At 57.6% G+C, this 21,472-nt stretch overlaps 1 protein-coding gene across 1 annotated transcript in view; it reads left to right on the top strand.

The window, feature by feature from the left end:
* Window positions 1–8,123: 8,123 nt before the first annotated feature.
* Window positions 8,124–21,472, top strand: part of ARHGAP26 (Rho GTPase activating protein 26) — a gene marked incomplete at both ends in the record, with an annotated part of 98,020 nt that continues 84,671 nt past the window's right edge. The window contains 1 exon segment of the mRNA XM_079542440.1: window positions 8,124–8,277. Within this exon segment, the coding sequence (XP_079398566.1) occupies window positions 8,124–8,277 (154 nt within the window).

Raw genomic sequence — 21,472 nt, forward strand, 5'->3', positions numbered from 1 at the left:
TCACGGCCCAGCAGCAGGCAGAGGGGACATCGTTGCTGAGAACCCCCCGACCCATTTGCTTTCCCCCACACCCCACGGTGTCCCCAGCCCCCTCGTCTTACTGCTGGTTGGCACTGGGAGCTCAGCCCACCCCCGGCCCAGCTCACTCACCCAGCTGAGCTCCCATGGGCAGGGATGTGGTGCAGTGTGTGGTTCCTGCTCCTGTAGTTTTCCACGGCTGCCATTGTTTACACAAAGCACCGAAGGTAAGGCTGTAGCTGGTATCTGCTCATTATCATCACTTTCCTCTTTCCTCTGATTGTTATGTGGTTTCCATGGTTTTTATAGCTGGAAGCGAAGACAACGCGACTTTCTTCCCTTTTGGGAAAGCACTTTTTGTTCTCCTGAACGGTGTCAGTCATGGCAATGGAGGCTGAAGGGACAGGGAGAAGTCCCAGTTACGCACAGAAACACTTCTCCTTCCTCTTGGGCCTCAGGCAGCAGCGTCAGTGGGGCTGTGCTGGGGGTCCCACAGGTGCAGGGGCTGGGGAGAGTCCAGGAGATGGCTTAACTCATTGCACTGCGGGATTTTCTGATCTGAACCTCGGGAGAGAAAAATGTGGGGCTCAGTGCACGCCCCAGAGACACCTCACTGCCCCACGTCGCCAGGAATCCCATATTTTGTCCTTGTCAGCTCAGCTGTTGGCGCACAGCATCAGCCTGGGCTGCGGCACAAAGCAGTGCTGGCTATGGGCCGTTCTCCTGGAGCACCCTGGGCAGCACAAAGAAATCTCTGTCTCTCCCTGTGGTGGCGCCCCGCAGTTAAACCCGAGCACTGCAGCGTGCCCCTGCCCTGCACTCAGCGCCTCCTGCAGCCCTGCCCCATCCCTGCCCCATTTGGGAGCGGGGTCCCGCTGGGTGCGGGGGTCCCTGTGGCACAGGGAAGCTGCAGTGCAGCGTCACACCAGGAAATACAAGATGGATGAGGAACTCGCTTCCAGAAGAAGTGGTAAAAAAAAAAAAAAGAAAGACCCACACACTGGATTTGATCGCATCAAATTATTTTTTAAGCAATGCATGTCCAGAGAACAGCAACATTTAGTGCCAGAAGGGGACGTGTTGGTGCTGCAGGTATTTGCAGAGAGAGCCGCAGCAGCCCGGGCTCCACGTCCTGCACTGCTCTGCACAGTGGGATGGCTGTGTGCCCATGTACCAGGCCCATCCACCCGCATGGGGAAGTGCAATTAAAAAATATTCTTTATTCAATTTGCCACTGGCCTTCCTGCAGGACACATTATTGAAAGATGAATTCAATTTCAAAATCGTTTTAAAAATCTTTGGGTTTGTTCTTTTTGATGATTTTTTTTTCCCCTCCAGTTTTTCTTATGTAAAGTCACAGGAAAACCACATTGCAGCTAATAAACCCTAATGAGCACAAAAAGTAATGATCGAAAAATGAAGGTGATGAGAAAGAAGTGATGCTGGGCCAGTGCTGCGGAAAACACAGCCCCCCAGCCGGACCTGCCAGGACACAGCTATCAGCTGCCTCACGAGTAGCACCATTTCAGGAGCTGCACGCGATGCTCTCCCTCCCTCCCGGCCGCAGCCCTTTGCTCGGTGCGCCCTTCTGCTGCTGTGGGACGGAGCAGAGCGTCCAGCAGGTTGGGAGCAGCACCGTGGGTTGGAGCTGCCGCTGCCCCGGCGCCGTGCCCATCTCCAGTGGCGGCTGCGGGGCTCTGCGCTCACGGCGTGGTTTCGGTAGTAAACCAAATTGTTCCCGATCTCCTTATCTTATCTGCGGGTTCCAAGGGCGCGTCCTCTGCACGCTGCCTGGAAACACGCCCCGCTCGGCGGCTGTCCTGCGGCAGGGCCGGAGCAAGGAGGCAGATCTGCTTACCGCTCCCGTTCCCCGGAGGCTGGATGTGCTGAGATGCGCTGTGCGGTGGGAGGGCACCTCTGCGTAGTGACCTTGAATGGGCAAAACGCACCTGTAAAAACAACGGAGGTGGTGAGGAGAGGTTGGTCCTCCTGCTCCCACATTGCAGGCAGCTGCTTGTCCCCGAGAAGCGCACATCTGGGCACCCACACATCTGCACCGCTGCCCCTGCAGCTCTTTACACCCACATCTGGACACCTGCACATCTGGACAATGGCACCATTGGCTCCGATGTCTCCACGCAGAGCTCCATAGCACACAGAAGCACATAGGGACGTATGGGGGTTTTGTTGATTTTCCCCTTTCTCGTGACCAATTTGATGCAATTTGGTGCTCACTGCAGTCACCCCAGCCCACACCGCTCACCAGGTGCATGTGGAGCTGTCCTGGGCTGCCGGCAGAGTGCTCTCACAAGGCCCAGATGCAGCCCCCCCTCCATCAGGACACGACATCCCTTATGCTGAAGCTTTGCTGCCTTCTGGAGGAGCACAGGGCTGGCATGCTGCCCTGCAGAGCAGCTCCTTCTTCAGCTCATTAGCTTCAGAAAACAAAATGCAAACCCATTTCCTGGCTCTCCTTCTGTTTTTTGGTAACCTGCCCCCGCTGTAGCTTCTCTTTTCCTCTCAGTTTGGACTCCTCTCAGCCTTTCCCACCACCTCAGGCCCCACAGAGGGCTGTGCAGGGAGGGGTCTGAACCAGGAACTGCCCCCATTGCCCAGCAGCCCATGGAGTGAACGGCTTTGTCTGGGCTTCTGGGCACAGCCTTTGTGTTCAGTGGGGATTTCCACTGCACTTTGGAGATTCGTTCATTGCTTCTGAAGATATTTTTATCCAGGAAAGGAGATACAGCCTCACTGTTGTGAAAATTGAAATGATTTCCACTCGGGCCAGCAGTGGTAGAGATGGAGATGATGGATACAGAGAAGGATGGAGAACTGGCACCGGGGCAGCAGAACAGGGTGTGAGGTCCCTAAGTTCCAAGGGAAAGGAAAGCCTCGGTCCTGCTGTCAGGAGCAGAGGCAGAACAGGCAGCACTGAGCTCAGGGCTGAGCAGAGCCGGGAGGAAATTCCTATTTACAAGGAGAGCAGTGCTCCCATCCACCCTGCAGGTCACAGCGGGCACCCGTGCAGCACACATCTCTGGCAACACTGCAGAAAGGAAACCAGCTTTTGGTTTGGGAACTGCTGGTTCTAATTCCTGGAAACGTGGCTGCAGATCAATTTCGCAGTGCTTTGTGACTTCTTTTTCCAATGGTTCTACAAATTTTGGGAAATTTCCCTCCTCGGAGCTGCCTCGCAGTAACAGAACTCCGCTCCAGCATTTGGGGTTCAGTGGGGTTCTGGAGTCCAGGAGGCACCTGCAGGACTCCCCTGGCCCCCATGCTGGTTGCTCACTGGGTGCCTGCACTGCCACTGCACGTGCTGAGAATGTGAGTCTGCAGCTCCTCCTGGACTGGGGCTTGAGCCTGCTCCTCTGAACCCAGTTTGCACCCAGCTCTGTTACAGCCAGATCCATTCTCTGCTTCATGCAGCCCTGCGAAGATGAGAGCCAGCACAGGACAGTGGGGAAAAAGCTGAGTGTGGGATGTGGGAAGGGTTGGAGGGGCTGCGGGCACCAGGTGCTGCCCATCAGGGTCCCACCCTGCAGCAGGGAGCAGCTGCAGAGCTGGGGCCCATGAAGGGAGTGCTGGGACTGCAGCTGAGCTCAGCTCTGCTCTGGGGCTGTGCTGAGCACCCTGTGTGTGCTGGGGCCTTCCTGCTTGCTGTGCAGACCGGGGCTGTAGCTGATGCAGAGGAAGCAAGTGGCAGCCGCTTGGCCCGTCCTTCGATGAGATTTCTTCTTTCCTGAAGAAATGAGAGTAAGAATAGGCAGGCTGTTTGGCCTCTCCTGACAATGGAACTTTGTCATATCTATAATTAACTCTGTTATTTAAATACTTCTTCTGTGAACATCTTTGAAGATTTCCTCGCCCTTGGTTTGCTCATTGCTTTGCCGTTCCTGCTTCCTGTGCTGCAGTAATTTACGGGGCCATGACTAATTGCACTTTTCCATTTAATTGAGAACTTATTTCTGATTTGGCCTCTGTGTGTGTAGCTGTAGCTTGTGCGGCCTGGTTGGTGCCTTTCTGCAGCCCCAAACGCACCTGACGGCTCCCAGAGCTCCCTGGAGAACTCAGAGAAGCTGTTCGGCCCACATTGTTGCTTTTCCTCGGGAGGCTCTCAGGGGGATGAAGCCCCCTCACCTGCTCTGGGTGGGATGCAGCCTGGAGCAGCAGCGAGGGAGCGCACAGCCCTGCCTTGGCCTGGGAGCTGCTGCATGCACGGATCTCTGTGTGTAAGCTGGGTTGTCTCTTTCTGTGCAGTGCCTCTGGGCACTCAGCTCCCTGACCCTGTAGCTCCTTACCCTCATCTCTGTGATTTGGAACAAAGCCATCCCCAGGCGCCTCGAGCACACAGCCCCTGTCCCCGTGACGTGTAGAGCAGTCCCCATCGTGTTGCAGACAGCAGATAATAATGCATGGCTTTGTTTGTCCCTACGTGCCTGCACAGCGCTACTAACGCTGCAGTGTGAATGGTGCTGCACAGAGGGGCTGCAGAGGGGTCACCATGGCCCCAGTCACAGTGCTCTGCTGTTGGGCAGCGACCTCTGAGTGTCACAGATTGAGCACTGATCCTCAGAGTAATGCTTCTGTTAGAGGCTGGATGATAAAGGGACTGAACTTGCCCTGAAATTAGGGAAGTAGAAGGTAATCGACACTGTGCTGATGTTTGCTCCAGTTCTCTGCCATGGGAAGTGCCCCCTGCGTGAGGTTACTGCTGCTGTGTGTGGGGCTGTCCTGGTTAGCAGAGCTGTGGGCTCAGGGGTGCAAAAGGCACTCAGTGCTTACCCAGAGGGCTTTCTTCTGCCTCGATCAAGGATCCAAGGCAACGTGGGATGGCTGCAGGCACAGGGATAGCAGTGCTGGGAGCAGGTTCTGCTCTGGGCTGGGACATCTGCCATGGAGCTGGGCTGGGGCAGGTGGGTGCAGGGGGCCCTCTGCCACCAGCAGGGCTCGGGCTGACTCACAGCACCTCCCACTGGTGCTGCTGCTCAGAATAAATCAGTGACCAGACCTATGTCCGTGGGAGCCAGGAAGACTTGGTAATACAAGCAGCAATGAACAAAAATTAAAAGGATGTATTTTCTTTGAATTAATTGGAGGTGAGCTGGGCTGAGCTGGGAGCCTGAGTTGTCAGCCACAAGAGATCTGCTGGGTGCTCTGAGGAAGGGGAGCTCCTGGTGCTGCTCTGGAGTTGTGCTCACAGCAGGTGTGACTCAAGGATTTGCTCCCTCCAAGGCTGCCAGTACAGAAGGTCCATTCATGCCCTTTGGTTCGCAGCAAGGAATTCAGATCCTTTGTGATGGTTAATATATTATCTGGACGTTTTGTGTGTGTGTGTGTGTGTGCACCACATACAGTGCTTCATCTGTGCCTTGTGCAATAAAGAAATCCATAGCAGCAAGAAAGATAAAGCAGTCACGTAATAATGGCTTGTGATACCAAGTCAAGTAATAAAGGGACCTTGAGCATTGCTGCTTGAGGGCAAATCTGGGAATCCTCTCCTGCAGCACCTGGGCTCTGATGTTCCAAATACCCACTGCAGCTTTGCAGAAACATCTCTGTGTGCCCAGCCCATCCACCCAGTCTGGCTGAGTTTGTGGCCCCAGAACTGGTGCTGGTGTACGGAGGGCTGGGTGCAGCAGTGGGGCTGACAGTATTGTAGCCTACGTGGAGGTGATGACTGTGGCCCGCAGCCTTGCATCCACACTGCTTGTTATTTGATCTCAGAGCAAGCCTAACTCAGTAGAAAACACTCATTTTTATTATTATTATTTTTTAATGCTGGATTAGCTTTCTGCTGACGTCGCTCCCTGGGCCAATTTGCTGCAGGACTGGAGAGCCAGGGAATGTGGCAGCGTGTGGCAGAGCACAGCGCTGTGGGACTGATGTGCACCAACAGCAAGAGGGTGCTGCAGGCGACAGATGGCCGGGAGCAGCCAGGGATGTCTGTGGGTCTCACTGGCAGCATGGCCAGTCCTATTTGGTGCCCAACCGACTGACCTGCTTCAATGGAAGATGGCCAAGCTGCTTAGAAAAAATAAAAGTTGAAGCAAGCAAATATCAGGAGGGACGTGAGCCTTTACCCGCAGGCAGGAGGATGTGGAAGTTTTATTGTTTTTCCTTTGGTGGTGTTCTTTTACACTTTGGATGCACAATCCCAGCAAAACTTGGCTGGGATACATCCATGGCTGCTTCCCACTGCCTGCTGCCCTGCTCTGCTCCTGCGTGCAGAGCTCGAATACACTGATGAATGCAGCGTAAGCAGGAAAAAGGGGAGCACAGCACGACTGGATGCATTAATCGCTGCCCGCGTGGGGCCTTGTTTGAGTCCTGTGGTGTGTGTGATATTTCATGTGACAGAGCTTTGCAACGCTTCAACTCTGTCCTGTCCACAAAATGACAGTCTGAGCATCATTGCTTTCTATAGATTTGGAATGGTGGCAAAAGAAATTTAGCTTCCAGCCCCAGATATTCTGATCCTCTAAGGCGGTGTCCTACAAACCCAGGTACGGGCTCTTCTGTATTAGCTGCAAGTGCTGGAACACTTTCTTCATAGGAATGATAGGGATGTGGAAGGATAAAACCAAAATATGCACTGCTGAGGTTTGTACAGCATAGAAAAAAAAGGAGCATAATCCAAATAACAACATCGAGTGCTTTTACAGGGCTCCGTGCATATGGCATAAATGACAGCTAATTAAACTTTATATCCTGCCTGCAAGATAAGCATTAATTAGTATTACATCCCTTCTGTAATTAGGAGACCGCATGCAAAAAGCTGCGCCTGCAAACTGCGCTGGGAGGCGGTGACTCAGCCCCACTCAGGCTGCGCTGCGACGGCGGAGAAGGTCGCGCATCCGACCTGCCGGAGCGGGCGCTGAGGTGGGCGGCTGTGCCACGGCCCAGCGAACACGGCTGCATTCACTTCCAGCACCGCCCGCCCCGCCGCTTTGTGCAGAAGCGCCCGCTTTCCAGTCTGCAAAAAGCACGACGCTGGCTCCGGCTCGGCGGTGCGTTTCACGGCTGACTGGACAGGAATGCCGCCCGGCCGCCGCGCTCCGTCCGGGCTGGGTCTGCCTGCAGAGCGGGGTTCTGCCCGCTGTGCTGAGCGCTGGGAGCGGGGCGCGGCGACCGAGTGATCTCTGCCCCGAAAGCGGCTCCCGCCGTCTGCACGCGGGTGGGCAGGGCCAGCCGTCCCGGAGCGCGTCTGCCCACCCTGCCGCGGGGCTGGGGGCGCGCTGCTGGGGGCGCGCTGCAGGCGTTCGCTCGGGGCTCGCTCGGCTGTTTGCTACCAGAACGCGCGTTCTCACACCCACAGGGCCCGCACCGCGTGCGTCCCCGTATCACCACTGAGGACTGCTCCTGCCCGACTTTTGGCTGCCAACGCAAAACCTGAGAGCAGCGGGAGCCGCCCCGTGCCCGAGGTTCATCCCAGGAGCTCGCGGTGGGGGGCTGTCCACGCGCCCGCCGCGTTCATCCAGCAGGGCGGCCGTAAGACCCCGCTGTAAGGACGGGGTAGCGGGGCCTGGCGGCGCGTCCCGCCGGGCAGTACCAGCGCCGCGCCTCAGGTGCCGCCTCGCGGGCTCATTAACGGGCGCAATTAACGCGGGCAGCAGCACGGCCGCGGGCACAGACGGAACGAGACACGTGGACCGCGCGGCGCGCGCAGCCCCGCGAGACCACCCGTACCGCGCTCACACCGCCCCCCATTGGCTGTGCGGGCGGAGGGGGCGGGGCCACGGCCGCGAGGGGCGCGGCGAGAGGCGGGCGGCGTGGCGCCGCGCTGCGGGGTTCGCTCATTGGCTGCGAGCGCGGCGGGGGCGGGGCCAAGCGGGGGCGCGGCGCGGCGGCGCGGGCCGGCAGCGAGCGGGGGAGGCGGCGCCGCGCCCGGCGCGAGCCCTGCCCGGGCGGCGGCCCCAGAGCGGCGGCAGCGGCGCCCCCGGCGCTCCCGCACGGCTCGGCCCGGCCCGGCCCGCTCTGGGGCGCGCCCCGCGGCGGCGGCGGCGGCTCCCTGAGAGGCGGGAGAGCGCTTCTCGTCCGAAAAAAAAGAAAAAATATATTTTTAAATTTTTTTGTTAATTCTTCGCGGTGCGGCTGCGGGCGGCATGGGGCTGCCGGCGCTGGAATTCAGCGAGTGCTGCCTGGACAGCCCGCAGTTCCGGGAGCGGCTCCGCTCGCACGAGGCCGAGCTGGAGAAGACCAACAAGTTCATCAAGGAGCTCATCAAGGACGGGAAGTCGCTCATCGTCGCCCTCAAGAGTAAGTGCGGGGCGGGGGGCGGCCGGGCCGGGCCTTTCCCGCCTCCCCCGCGCCGCCCCGGTTCCCGTAGCTCACCTGGCCCGGCCCGGCCCCGCTCTCACCGCTGCGGCACAGGGCAGCCCCGGCACCCGCAGCGTTCCCGCGCCGCGTCCCAGTGACGCTGCGATGCCCGCGCTGGGATGCAGGGGGCTCTGCGGGCGCCCCGGGGGGATTCCGCGTGGGGTCGCTGGGGTCACCGGGGCGTCCCCCGGCGGCGGGTCGGGTGGGACGGGACCGGGCCCCCGCTGGGGCACGCGTGGTTCTGCGGGGCTGGGGCGCGGTGGTGGCCGTGCCTGCAGCGTTCGTGTCGTTCCTGAACAAATTAGGGTACTCTTGGCTGGAAACGCGTTTAAGGGATAAATGCGTGGGTCCCAATCAGGCTGTCTGATGTGCTGCAGGTGTGGATCTGGGGATCTGCCGCAAGCTGCGGTGCGGGGCAGGTGGGCCAGGTGGGCTGTGTTGTTTCGTGGTTGTCTGAGGTGGGAGGGGATCCCACTGTGCACGGGGTGTGCTGGGTAGGGCTGTGTGGCGCACGGCTGCAGCGGCGCTGCCCACCTGGCTGCCAAGTGCTGCTCCCCCCTCCGTCACCGCGTCCGTCCATCTGTCCCTGCCGTGTGTGGGTTACAGGCTGTGCACCCGGGGCCCCCAGCTCAGGGCGGCGGCACGGAACCGAAATTGCTTGAAGTCTTGGCGACATACACTCGTGTTTTCCTTCCTCTTGCGTTTTCTGCCGAACATTTCACATCCTCTTTGTTTTGAGATGGGCGCTGGGTGCGAGGGACGCGGCGCTGCGGGGTGCAGCCGTGCTCCAGCTGTCGGTTCAGCATCGGCCCCGCTGCTGTGTGCTGGTGTCAGACCTTTCCCGTGGGTTTTGTGGAGCTGCTCTCTCTGGTTGCTGTGCGTGTGCCCTGCGTGAGGGTAAAGGCGGTGCTGATGTGTAGGTTTTGTAGCTTCACTACAATAAACGACAATCCAGAAGGCTGAAATAAGGTTGGCTTGTAGGACTGCTCTTTCAAAATGCCCTGTGATGTCCGAGCAGCTCTGGGTGTGTGTGGCTGTGAGTGCAGATAAATACCGCTCTTCTCAGTGCGGATCTGCCCCGCTCCCATTGTCTCCCTTCTGTGTGCCCCAGCATGGAGGTGACCTGGTTTTCAGTGCAGCGCGTCCCTCGTCCTCCCTCGTGCACCAGCCATCAATTATTCAGAAAGTTTTGCAAACGCAGAGACCTGAAGTGGGACATGAATAATGCACTCAGAGCATCGTGCGCTGAACTTGTTCTGCTGTTCTCCATCACGGGCGCTGCGGTGCCCACGCTGCTGACACTTTGTGCCCCTTGCAGTGTCCCCTGCAGGGGCCGTGTCCCATGGTGACGAGGGCTGTCACCTCCCTGCACTCTGGGGCAGTGGGTGAGGGTGGCAGCCCTGTGCCTGGCCGCCTCATTCTGCCTGCTCCTCCCTCTCCCAGGCGGTAATTTGAAGGCACCCGACTGGTCCTGCTGTGCCGCCTGCACGTCCCTGTGTGCCTTGGGATTTCTGGTGGCCTTGCAGATCCGGATGCTTGGTGGTGGGATGGAGATGTCAGCTCTGTCCTCGCCGAGTGACGGCTGCGACAGGGGGAGCAGGGCTGCCACTGCTGCAGGGCTCTGTGCACCCAGGTTCCAGCCAGGGCTGCGTGTGGCTCCGTGGTGCCCTGTCTTGTGCTGCTCCCTGCTTCTGCTCAGCAGCATTTAGCAAATGGGAGCTTGGTGCAAAGTGCCCTGTGCTCTTCCCTGAGTATGTGCACCAGGGGCCCTGCTGTGCACGGGGACTTTTCCACAGCTGCCACACAGCTTAACAAAACAAGGTAGTTGTGATTTCCCCTCTCATCTTCATCATCATGGGAGAGCTTTGCCCATCTGTTGTGTGCAGTGTGTGCAGAGGTGTGTGGCTGTGGTTTGTCTCCCAGCAGCCTCCATCGGGTGCTCAGTGTGTGTTCTGCTGCATGGCTGCTGTGCTGTGCCCAGGGTTGTGCCTATGGCTGCAGCTCTGCCTAGAAGCAAAAGTGAAACTTTCTGCCATTGTTCAACCCAAACAATTAATTTCATTTGGTACGAGCAGGGCTTGTTCTGGGAATAAGGAAATGTGTCAGACTCCATGAGCCCAGTTCCAAATCGTGCTGCTGGAGGCGTGCGCCTGGGTGAAGACTTTGCACCTTGGGTGTTGCCTGAGCAAAAGGCCTTGTGCTGAATGTGGGGTGAAGAAACCCAAACCACTGCTCTGATGGCTTTCATCCCTTTTGCCCTACTCCTCTGTGGAGGAAGCTGTACCAACCCAAGCCCTCCGTACGGGCTGGAGGGAGGAGAGGCTGAGATGCAGGGCTTCAACCCTGACCTTTCCAGCATGGTGGAAGCCGTAATGACTGGAGTTGCATTCATTACCAGGAGACAGCTTCACCTCTTGCGGACTCAATTTTGAAGGAAAAGGAGCACCGTGCTTTCTGGATACTGAAAATGAACCCTGTGGGCTTGGTGCTGGGGTTGGGTTGGGTCAGCTCTGGCTGTGCCCTGGCAGCGCTGCTGGGATGTGGCACTGGCAGCCAGGTTTGGGCATGTAGGTTACTGTGGGCCATGCTTGGCCCCTCAGCTGGGGGTCCTGGCTCTGTCCTGCCCAGTGTTCGTGGTGGGACTGGGGCTTAGCATGAGAGCTCCATGCTGCATGGCTGCTTTTATCCTCCGTGCCCGTCTGATGCTCCAGCTCCATTATTCACTCAATTCCTATTTTAGCGCTGTAATTGCAGCAGGTGGTGGTATCTCGTGCTTCTGAAATCTGACTGCCTTCTCTGGATCTTTCTCTGGCAGTGCCATAGGTTCCTGCTCTGCTGGGCTTTGTGCTGTCTGCAGCCCGTGGGATGTCCCATGTGTTTGCCCTAAGTGATGCTGTTCAGAGCAGCAGGGCATCCTTAGCAGGCACCCAGGGTTTTGTTCTCTGTATTAATAAGACATCCACACATTGAGAGTGCATCTGTTCCAGCTCCCCAACCTTCAGCAGCCCCGTGGTGAGCCCTGTCCCATCTCACTGCATGGAATGCCAATGTCAAAGCACCCAGCTTGTGTCCATGGGGGCATCCTGCACTGATCTGAGCTGCGAAATGTGGGACTTTATTCGTTCTTTTTTCCAGATGAATTGCTTCTGATTTTTCTGCTTCATTCCTGTAGCAAAGGTGCAGCTTTGCAACCGGCCCCAGCCTCAGGGCTCAGCCATGTCAGGGTGGATTTTCCACCTCCCTGTCCTCTCTGAGGGCTGTGAGGAGCACTTGGTGTGGCAGCATCCTGTGGTTGGCAGCTCGGGGCCGGAGCTCCTTTGCCTCTTTTGCATGACCTGCGTGGCTCGTGTAGCCACATACTTAGCAGCTTGTCTTGAATTTTATTCAAATGAGATGTAGGACAGCTAATAATACTTTGCTTCACTTTCAGTACAACTTGAAGGCTCCTCCTCTGCCTCCCTGCTGGAGGTGAGCAGCAGGAACGTGCCCTGCTCTGGAGGTGCTTGCTGCTGCTGAGGTCTCTGCTGTGAGTTTTGGAGGAGTTGCTGTGCAGCCGCTGTCAGCTCTGCAGGGCTGAGCACCAACCCGTGTGTCACAGCCTCATTCTAAAAAGCATTCGGGCAGCAGAAAGTCTGCAGCTGCTGACTGATGCTGAGAAGGAGCGCTTGGACACAGCCTTCCTGCTGCCAGGTGCTGCATTCACTCATTCGCACCTTGTGGTCCAGGGGCAGCGTCCTCTGCTTGGGCACCATTGGCCCCTCCTGGCACAGGGCTCGTTGGTCTGCCCTGTAGGCACCCCAGGTCCTCCCTGTGCCCCGTCCTGCCGTAGGTACCAGAGGTGCTGCTGCTGCACTGGGGCTTTGCACCAGAGGAAGAGGCTGCTGAGCGTTAGGGTCTGTACAGGCAGCAGAGTTTGAATTTGTGAATTCATTACTTAAATTGCCCTGGGATGCAGCTCCCTGACAGAGCTTTTGCTCTTGTAGAGCTCTGAACCTGGAGGCGTGCGTTGCGATGCAGCGGTGTGGTGATGTGAGGGGTTGAGCTGCTGTCCTTGCTCAGGAAAGTGCTTGTTGTATTTTGGGGGGGAAATGCAAGCTGCATGTGGCTGGATCCAAGAGGAGGCTATGGGGTATGATGTCGTGTCCTTCCTGCAGCACCAGGTCCTGCTCGTGCTCCTGGCATGGTGTGCAGCCGTGCCCAGCAGCAGTTCTGCAGGGCTGTGGGTGCCCTGCTGCAGCTGATCTCTGCTCCTGCAGCGCAGGGCACTGCATTCCCGGTGTGCTGGGGGCAGTGGGCTGGGCTGGGGGTGTCAGCCCTTACTGACGCTGAATTGCGTGCAAGGAAATGCTGTTTCCATGGCGGTGCTGGGGCTTTGGCATGCAGCCCTGTGCTCTCCTGCCCCACGGCTCCTCCCTGTGCCACATCGCCCGGTGTGGTGAGATAAGGCCGGCACAGTGCCAGTGCCTGCTGCCTGCCTGGAGCAGTCCATCACCTGGTGTCGTCAGGTCTTGTCTCCTGGCTGGGGGCGTCCTGCCAGGCTGCAGCACATGGGTGAGCAGAGCTGTGCTTTTTGGGGTCCTCCCTGTGAAGGTGGAGAGGTGACCGTGTGCCCCTCTGCTCCTGCATGGGCAGCCCAAAATCCTGGTGTGCCCCTCCTCAGCCCCAGGCTGGGCTCAGTGCAGAGCTGCTGCCTTGCCAGCCCCATGCTTGGTTCACACCATGCCCCATTGCTGCCTATCCTGAGCCAACAGGAACGCTCAGAGCAGCCTGCCTGTTCAAGGTACAGCAGAGGTGATGTGCCAGGTCCTGAGCTGTGCTTCTGGTTCTGAGCCCTTTGGGCAGCCCTCCTGCTTCCCTTTGGCATTGCCAGCAGCTCGCCCCGCAGGAGGCTGTGCTGTGCCAGGTATTCATCGCTGCTTATGTTTCTACTTTTTTTTTTTCCTTGATGTGTTGGTTTGAAGCACAACCAAACGAGCTGGTTTCATGTGCAGCGTGATGAATAGATTTAGCGTGACCCATTGTGGGTGGGGAGTGGAGAGAAAGCGGGGGGAGTTTGTTCTGAGCTCCGCACAGCTTGTTCGCCTCACTGCTGCTCCGCGTGAATCATCATCTCCCCTTTCCTCCGAGCATGTGAGGAGCTGTCAGCGCAGCCACTGTGCCTGTTTTTCCCCGTTTTCCTGGCACATTCCCTCCATGCTGTGAAGGCATTTCCACCTGTTTGCATTAATTGCTCTGTGCTGGAGCTCCATGGCTCTCTGTGGCGCCTGCAGCAGGCACGTGCTCCTCGGGTCTGTGCAGCCCAAAGGGTCCCAGGGTGTGCGGAGGGGCAGAGCACTGCGTTTCCCTGCAGGCTGGGTGATGCCCATGCTCACATGGCTGCAGGTCACAGTGCCACATGCGTGGGCTCCGCAGGGCAGGGAATCCAGCGCTGGGATGCTCGGCGGGGCGCTGACTGCGGTGCAGCGCAGGGAGGGGATGCTGTCTGTGTTAATGCCAAGCTCGCTCCTCGCCGGGGTTTATGCGAAGCACACGAGCACCCGAGCCATATGGTTCCTGCAGCACACGTGCTGCGGCCGGCGGTGCTCAGGAAGGGGCCGCAGATGCCGCTTCCTCTGTGCTCGTAGCATTTGGGTACGCGGCGTTTGTCGCAGGCTGGCAGGCGGCAGCGCTCCGTCAGCTCACGTGCACACCCTTTGCTGTGGTCTCTTTGCTGATTTTAATCTCCTTGCTGTTTCTTTTTCCCGTTTGTTGGAAAGGCGGCGTTTTCTTGCAGCTGGAGGGGAGGCGGTGGTGACCCCAGCCGTGGTTTGGTGGCCGTGCTGTCCCTGTCTGCTGGGGACCTGCCAGCGGTGGGGACACGATGAGCTGCCCTGACGGCTCCGTGTTTGTCCTAAAGACAAAAATGCTGCCTTTGTTCCGGGCTGCAGCAGTGAGGAATCTCTTTTGAAAAGATACACACTGTTTATCTACAGGCAGGCAATAAATAGCTCATAAAACTGCTGGAAAATACAAACTTTTTTCCAGGGGTGGGAGCTCTGGTGCTGCATGCACGGCTCCCCGTGGTCACTGCAGGGGAGCCGCGGGCTCTGCTGTCATCAGTGGGCACAGTGACGCAGCTGATGGCGCGGGGCTGCGGTGCTGCGCGTGGCCTTGTTCCCTGCTGGCGGCTGTGGGACCTCATGGGGAAGCGTAAGGGAGTCCGTGCAAAGTGTGCAACTGTGGAGTGACCTGGGTGTGCCTGTTCAGGAGTACTTGAAAAAAATAATGGTTTCCCTTTGCTGCTTTGCTGTAGTTGAACCGCCGGTCCGTGCAGAATGGTGCCCTCGTCGGATGCTGGTTGCTTAGCGATGTTTTACAAAAAAGAACACATTGCAAAACAGAGCTGCTCCCTGGGATTGCCCTGCTCTTCCTCTGCAGCCGGCAGCAGCATCGGCCCGTGTGCCCAGCAGGGCTGGGCAGAGCGTGGCTCTTTCTGTTTCTTGCAGAATCTGGGGGCTGGAGGGCCCTGCCCTGGTGCTGGTGGCCGTGTGTCACTGGGTTCCCGGTCACCTCTGCGCCGTGATGGCATCAGGGTGCTGTGGGACCTGGGCTTATGCCGTGTCCTGGAGCTCTATCCTGGGCTGCCCATCGTGCCTGTGCCTCTGCTGGTACTTTGTGTATTTTTTTAGGTTTTTTTTTCTTCTGTAGAAGCAGGAACAATTGACTCATTCGTCAGGGACGTTTCCTTGAGCGCGCGGTGGGATTTTTTCCTGCTCTTTGGTGAAGCAGCACCGGAGGCGAAAGGATTTCCGTGAGCTTCCTGGGAGGAAGGGGAGGCTGCTGTGGGGCTGCTGACCCCGCGCTGTGCTGGGACGCAGCCCCTGCCCCAGCAGTGAGGGCTCCTCGGTCCCTGCTGGTGGCTGCCTGGCTTTCACCCCTCTCTGAGCTGGGATTTGGAGCAGCTCTGCTGTTCCAACTCCCTGCCCAAAGGCACCCCGATGCTTTGGCACCTGCCTCCTGAGGAGTCAAGCAGGCTCCCTGCCAGGCCAGCTATTAACAAATTAGATTTAATAACAAACTAATCCAAATGCGTGGCTAGTGCCTGTGGTAATCTGCTCCCACACATGGTGTCTGGTCGGGGGCTGTGACAGGGACGGTCCCCGAGTGCTGAGGTGCTGCCAGCACTGTGCTCGGGCTGCCCCGCTGCCCGTCTGTGCTCCTAATGGTTATTAACATGGTCAGGAGCAAATTTCTTTTGGATTAGTGTCCTGTAAATTGATTAACTGTCTCAGGCAGAGCATTTTATTTTAATGAAATGTGATTCCAGGCTCCAGCCAATGAATTATTACATCAGTGAGGGTCAAGTAACCTGCACTGGTTCTGTGAGTTATTCTTCCAGGTTTTACGAAGAGAGAAACAGAGGGGGCTCAGGGGAGGAATGAACAGCGGCTGGGCTGCTGCGGTGCTCATGGCACAGCATGGGGATGTGATGGGGAGGGCTTGGAGCACGGTGTCCTGCAGGCAGGGGATGCAACTCTTGGAATCCTCACTGCCCGGCACGAGCCTGGAATGTCTGTCATAGCTTCAGGCTTGCAAATAGCAAACAGGAATGACATGATAGCTGTTTCCCTATTTGTCCGCGTTGCTCTCCGTGCAGCAGCGCTGTTCTCGGATGCCTTTTCCCAGCCCTGTTGGTGCTCTGGACCTGTTAGCAACATGCCCTGGCATTTCTGGCAGCGTTCAGGGCAGTGGTTTTCCATTTCATTGCCACTTCCCTGAATTCTCCAGGCACTTGAGCTGTCACCAGGTTTGCTGTCTTGCCGTATTCCTCCTGTTCAGGGAGTGTTATCCAACATTTCCAGTTACTTTTGTTCCAATCCCTCACCTGCTCCCACCTGTCTCCATGCCCATGCTCAGGGCCTGGGCTCAGCCCAGCAGCACGCCAGCTGCCAGACGCCAGCAGTTACTTACTGGTGAGATTACAGGTTAGGAAGGGGCTGGGGGAAGGGCTGCCATAAAACAACACCAGGATGTGAACAAAAATAAACACAGGGAGAAGTGCCAGACGTGGAAGCTGGACAGGGAAGTGGAGAGATTTGGTTGTTTTTTTTTTCCCCCCACTGTGTTCACCAGACGGGCAGAAGGAGCTGGGGGTACCCTGCAGACCCCCATGTTTCAGATGGCATTGGGACCCCTGTCTGGGTGTGCATGGTGGGAGCAGCAGGATGCTGCCACGAAGCACTGCCCTGGGGAGCCGCCCACAGCATGGGCAGCTTGGAGACTGCAGGGCAGGCCTAGAAATGCTGCTTTGCTTCCTGTCCTGGGGCTGTTTGGCCCAACGGTGTCCACTGCAGTGTTGGCCTCACGCCCCTTCTCTTTCTGGGTGCTGCAGCATGCTGGGCCCTTCTGTGGGAAGCAGGATGTGCTTGTGCAGCCCTTGGTGCTTCACCCCATGAATAACCCGTTCAGCACAGGGGCAGTGCTGAGCCGTGCCATTTCTGCCCTCAGCTGTTGGTTTGGTGCCGTTTGCTTTTGGAAGCTCTGCTGGCTGCTTGTTGAGGATTTCTAACGGAGGGTTAAATGGAGGATTAATCCCATGTGTGCCCGTAGTCCGTGCCCTGATGCGCCGGTGTCCCCGTGGGGCTGGTGTGCAGCCCACAGCTCCTCGGCTGTGTGCGGCGGGATCTGTTCATGGAGGTGCTGCTGTGGGTTTGCTGTGATAGGAATTGCACGGGTAAATGGTGAGAAAAGCTGAGCAGGAAGGATGTGAGCTACATGAGAGCCGTGCCTGGAAGGTGGCGAGCTTGGCAGTGCAGGGATCAGCGAGTGGTTGGGGCCGGTTGGAATTCAGGAACAAGGCAAACATACGGGGCAGAAGGAAGAGGGCTCTGATTAATGATCGGCTTCCTCAGATCGGACGGAAATGGAAGAGCAGCAGGTTCAACATGAATGAAAGGAAGCGGTGCCTCACGTTGTGTGTGAGCCGAGCTGCAGGGTGCTCCTGAGGCCGAGCTCTGCACGGCGCCCAGTGCAGGCTCAGTGCCACCTTTGGGCTTCATCTGTGGCTGCATGGAGCGGTGCACGGCTGCCCTGCGCGGCGTTCATGCTGTGCTGTCCCTGCGTGCCGTGTGATTTGCAGTTCTCCCTGCTGTTAATGTAGGTCAGTGAGGGTGGATGTAGGTGACGTCTCCCGGGGCTGCTAAACCCAGCTGTAGCCCCTGCTGTCCCACTGTGGGGGCTGGGGCCCGATATTTGCTGGGTTTATGTGCACAAAGTAGGGCGTGTAGTTGCTAACTCAGTGGCTCTGATGTCCCGTGTGGCTGTTCTCTCCCTGGATCTGTTCTACATGAGTTTTGTACAGCTGCATCCCGGTGCCCGGCCTCACCTTGTCCTCCTCAGTCAGGGGCTGTCAGTGCTGTGGCTGTGCTCACCTGCTGTCCCCAGCACACCAAAGGCAGGCTCCTCCATCTTCCTGGAAACCGGCAGCATTCCCAGGAGACCTGCTGTCCTCCTGCCTTCATTTCTCTTGGATCTTCAGTGCCTTTCATGGGGCGTCTTGGAGAGCACGGCACAAACATCCTAGGCTGGCAGCGCTCCCAAAACCAGCGGTGACATCGGCGATGTGGGGTGAGGGATGGCACGGGCAGGGTGCTGTGCTGCTGGGCACTGGGAGCAGTTGTAGCTGTGCAGCCGGGCAGGCCTGCCAAAGACTGACTTTGTTTTTTGTGAAGCGCAGAACTTTTATCTCTTAAAATACCATGAAAATAATTCATGTCTTCAGTGTGTTACTCAAATCTGATCTGCTATTTGAGCCCAGTCAATAGTCCCATTCATCCCACAATGGATTCTCTGTCCCCCTGGCAAACATTTTGCCGTATGAATCCACTCTGAGTGTGTGAAGCGAGGCATACGATGATGCATGGGCTGCAGAGCAGCACAGTGTGCTCAGCTGCTCAGAGCAGAGAACCCAGCAGAGGCAATGGGTGTGAATTAAAGCCTGGTCTCTGTGCTGTCTGTGCGTGCAGCCATTGTCGTTCCAGTTTATCCCATTGCCTGGCGTCAGGTCTTCCTTAGGAGGATGTGCTGTCTATTTTTAAAGGAAGCAGAGTACAGAAAGCCATTGCTGAGAGGATGCTCGCTGAGCTTTGAACGCAGTGCAGCCTCTCCTGGCCGGGCTTAAGGGGTTTGGCTGCATTGCTGAGGGTGGGCAGCACGGCTGTACCTGCAGGGCTCTGTGCGCCGTCCCTTCCCTAGCACACTGACCCCTCTTCTCTCTGTGGTTTTTATTTTGAGTTGAGCGGTGAACCAAAGGCAGGACCTGCCAGCAGCTGTAGCTCCACACTAAATCACTGATTAACCGCAGCCGCCCGGCGGATGGGTTGTTTATTAAATGAGTCATGGCTAATTGTGATGACAGCTGTGTGGGGTCCCGGCCTGGCGTGGGCTCTGGGGCTGTGAGCTCTCATGGGATCAGGGCTGTGGCTGTCCTGCCCTGAGCACAGAGCTGTGAGCCCCAGCCCTGCCAGGAGGGGCTCCTGCGTTGGGGTTCTGGCCCTGCATGGATGCAGCGTGGATCAGGACCAGCTCTGAAGTGAGCTTATTTGCAGTGGGTGTGTTTGGGTCTCTGTGCCAGGACGACTGCTGCCGAGATGTTCCAAGAAGTCCCTCGTGGGCTCTCCTGATGCTGCTCTGCTCACGCAGTCCTGGGCCCGGCCCTGGGTGGAGGGAAGGGCTGCGGGTGCTGGGAGCTGCAGGGCAGCCTCGTGCTGCTCCATTGGCCCCCAGAGCCCCACGGGGCAGCACTGCTGGTGGGGTTGGCCGGAACGGCTCCCCGGCCTCTTCCTCCTGCAGAGCTGCAGGGCAGCACTGAAGCACCTGAGCCTGTTGGAAGGGCTGTCTGTGCAGGACTTGTGCCCCAGTGATTGTTCATGGTAACTGGCAGATAGTTTGGGAAGCAGATGCTTTTTTTTTTTTTTTTTTTTTTGAGAAGCTGGAAGAAACATGTCAGTGAGGGAGCAGCTGATGGTTTCCAGCCTTTGTAGTTGTCAGTGAGCGCTGTGAGACCAGCCATCGACAGGCTGGGTGTGGGTGTTGCTTATTAGGAAAAATTTCAGGTTGGATATTAGGAACAAATTATTATCCAGAGGGCAGTCAGCACTGGCACAGCTACCAGGAAGTGGGAGGCACTGCCCCAAAGTGCTCCAGAGCTGTGGGGATGTGGCACTGAGGGACACGGTCTGTGGGCACGGCGCTGGGGTTGGACTTACGGATCTGAGAGGTCTTTTCCAACCTCCGTGGTTCTGCGGTTGGTGTAGCCAGATGAGGGATACTTGTGTGGGGGTGAGCAGTGTTCCTTGTGGAGAAGCAGCAAGGTGAAGGCAGTTGGTGTGGAATTAGCCCCTGCACTGCCAGGAGCCTCCCGTGCTGGGGCTGCTTGTCCCCATCCAGCTGAGCTGCCTGCTCCCTGTGGCGGGGAAGGAAGGGGCAGGCGGTGCGGTTCCTGTTGTTAAGTGAGCATTAAATATAGATTATTAAGCAATTTTCTTCAGAGGAAGTGTAGCAACACCGCTGCAAGCATGCACAGTGTTTGGGCAGGGTGAGCACTGAGCCTGCTGTGCTGCGTGCAGCCGGCCCCAAACAGACCCGTGCTTCTGCCCTGTGCAGCAATGCGGTGTTTCCTGGTAGGAACCTGGTGCTGCCCTGCAAGAGCTTTGCCTGCTGCCTCCATGTGCCACAGGGTCGGGATGGGACTTTCCTTGTGCTGGGGGTGGAGTTGTGAAATCAGTTTCTACGTTCTATAAATTCCCTTCTGCAGTATTTCCACATGTCTTGGGGAAGGGCTTTGTGTTTAGGAAACAGGCACTCCAGTCCCCAGGTGGTAACAGAAGCCGCTTTGCAGAAGGATGGTGTGGACGGTTCTTCAGGATGGTGGGGGTGAGGAGGTGGCACCGGGGAGCAGAGATGAGTGGGGGGCAGCACGGGGGACCCCCAGGCTGGAGGGCTGCTGCCTGCTGTGCTTTTGGCCTCTGTGAGCTTTGGAAGGAGCTCTGCAGGCAGAGATGAGCTGAGCTGTTCACGACCTGCCCTTGGCAGCTGTGCCTCTGAGGATGCTGGCAGCCTTGCTGGCGGGACCTGGGCACGCAGGGCTTGGTGCCGCTCACAGGGCTGCAGGGAATGATGGACGTGGCTGGGGATCCCTGCTGAGGTCCTGGCTGGCTGGTCCACACATAGCTTCTGGGTACCCACGGGCTCTTCCCTGTCACTTGGAGCTTGCCATAGCCTGCCATTGGGATGGGGCTGCTGCAGCCCTCCCAGCCTGCCCACGGCCCTGTCTTCTGCACTGCATCAGCAGGGTCACCGCCATCTCCTTCCTTGCCGCCCGTCCCCAGCTGCCTGCAGCTTTCTCCCATTCTGGCACCCTGTGTGAGCTGTAACCCTCTTCCAGGAAGGGCAGAGTTCTCAGGGAGTGGAGCGCTACTGTAGCTGTTCCCGTAAATGTTTTAGCTGGTAACCCTATATTGCAGTAACAAGCCAATACATCACTTTTTAAAGGGCATTTTATTTGGATTGCTTGTTGCCATAGTTACGCAGCTGGACCTCCAGCACGCAGTGCCTGTGCCTGCTTCCTGTCAAGTTGGCTTCGCTAAGGAATTGCGGTGCTGCCATCAGCACAGCCTGTCCTGAACACCCGGGACGGGGATGGAGAAGGGAGAGGAACCCGCAGCAGATGAGGGAGAACGTGGGGCAGGAGCTGCCCTTCCCCAGAGCACGGCGAGGACAGACAGATGGAGAACTTTGGTGACTTGGTCCTGCCGTCGTTTTAGCACGGTGCGTAGCTGACTGCAGTGACCCATATTGGCAGCCCAGATGTGTGCCCGGCTGAGGCAGGACAGAGGGGTTGGGATGAACTCCAGGAGACTCAGCAATGTGCCGTGCATTTGCTGTTCACAACTCCTCTTCTTCTCAGGTGAATGTTGCACTTGCTTTCTGATTGCTTCTGTTGTGCCAGAAAGAAGCCTTAAAGGAGAGGGGAGTCCTGCTGTGGCGCTGGATTTTATTGCTTTGGTCTGCCTGCTGGCATACAAAAAGCACTGCGTGGAACCGTGGCAGATTTTTGATGTGAGGACGTGTGCTGGGTGCCTGCCTCGCTCCTGGG

The sequence above is a fragment of the Tetrao urogallus genome, assembly GCF_951394365.1.
Source record: "Tetrao urogallus genome assembly, chromosome: 14".
NCBI classification, from domain to species: domain Eukaryota; kingdom Metazoa; phylum Chordata; class Aves; order Galliformes; family Phasianidae; genus Tetrao; species Tetrao urogallus.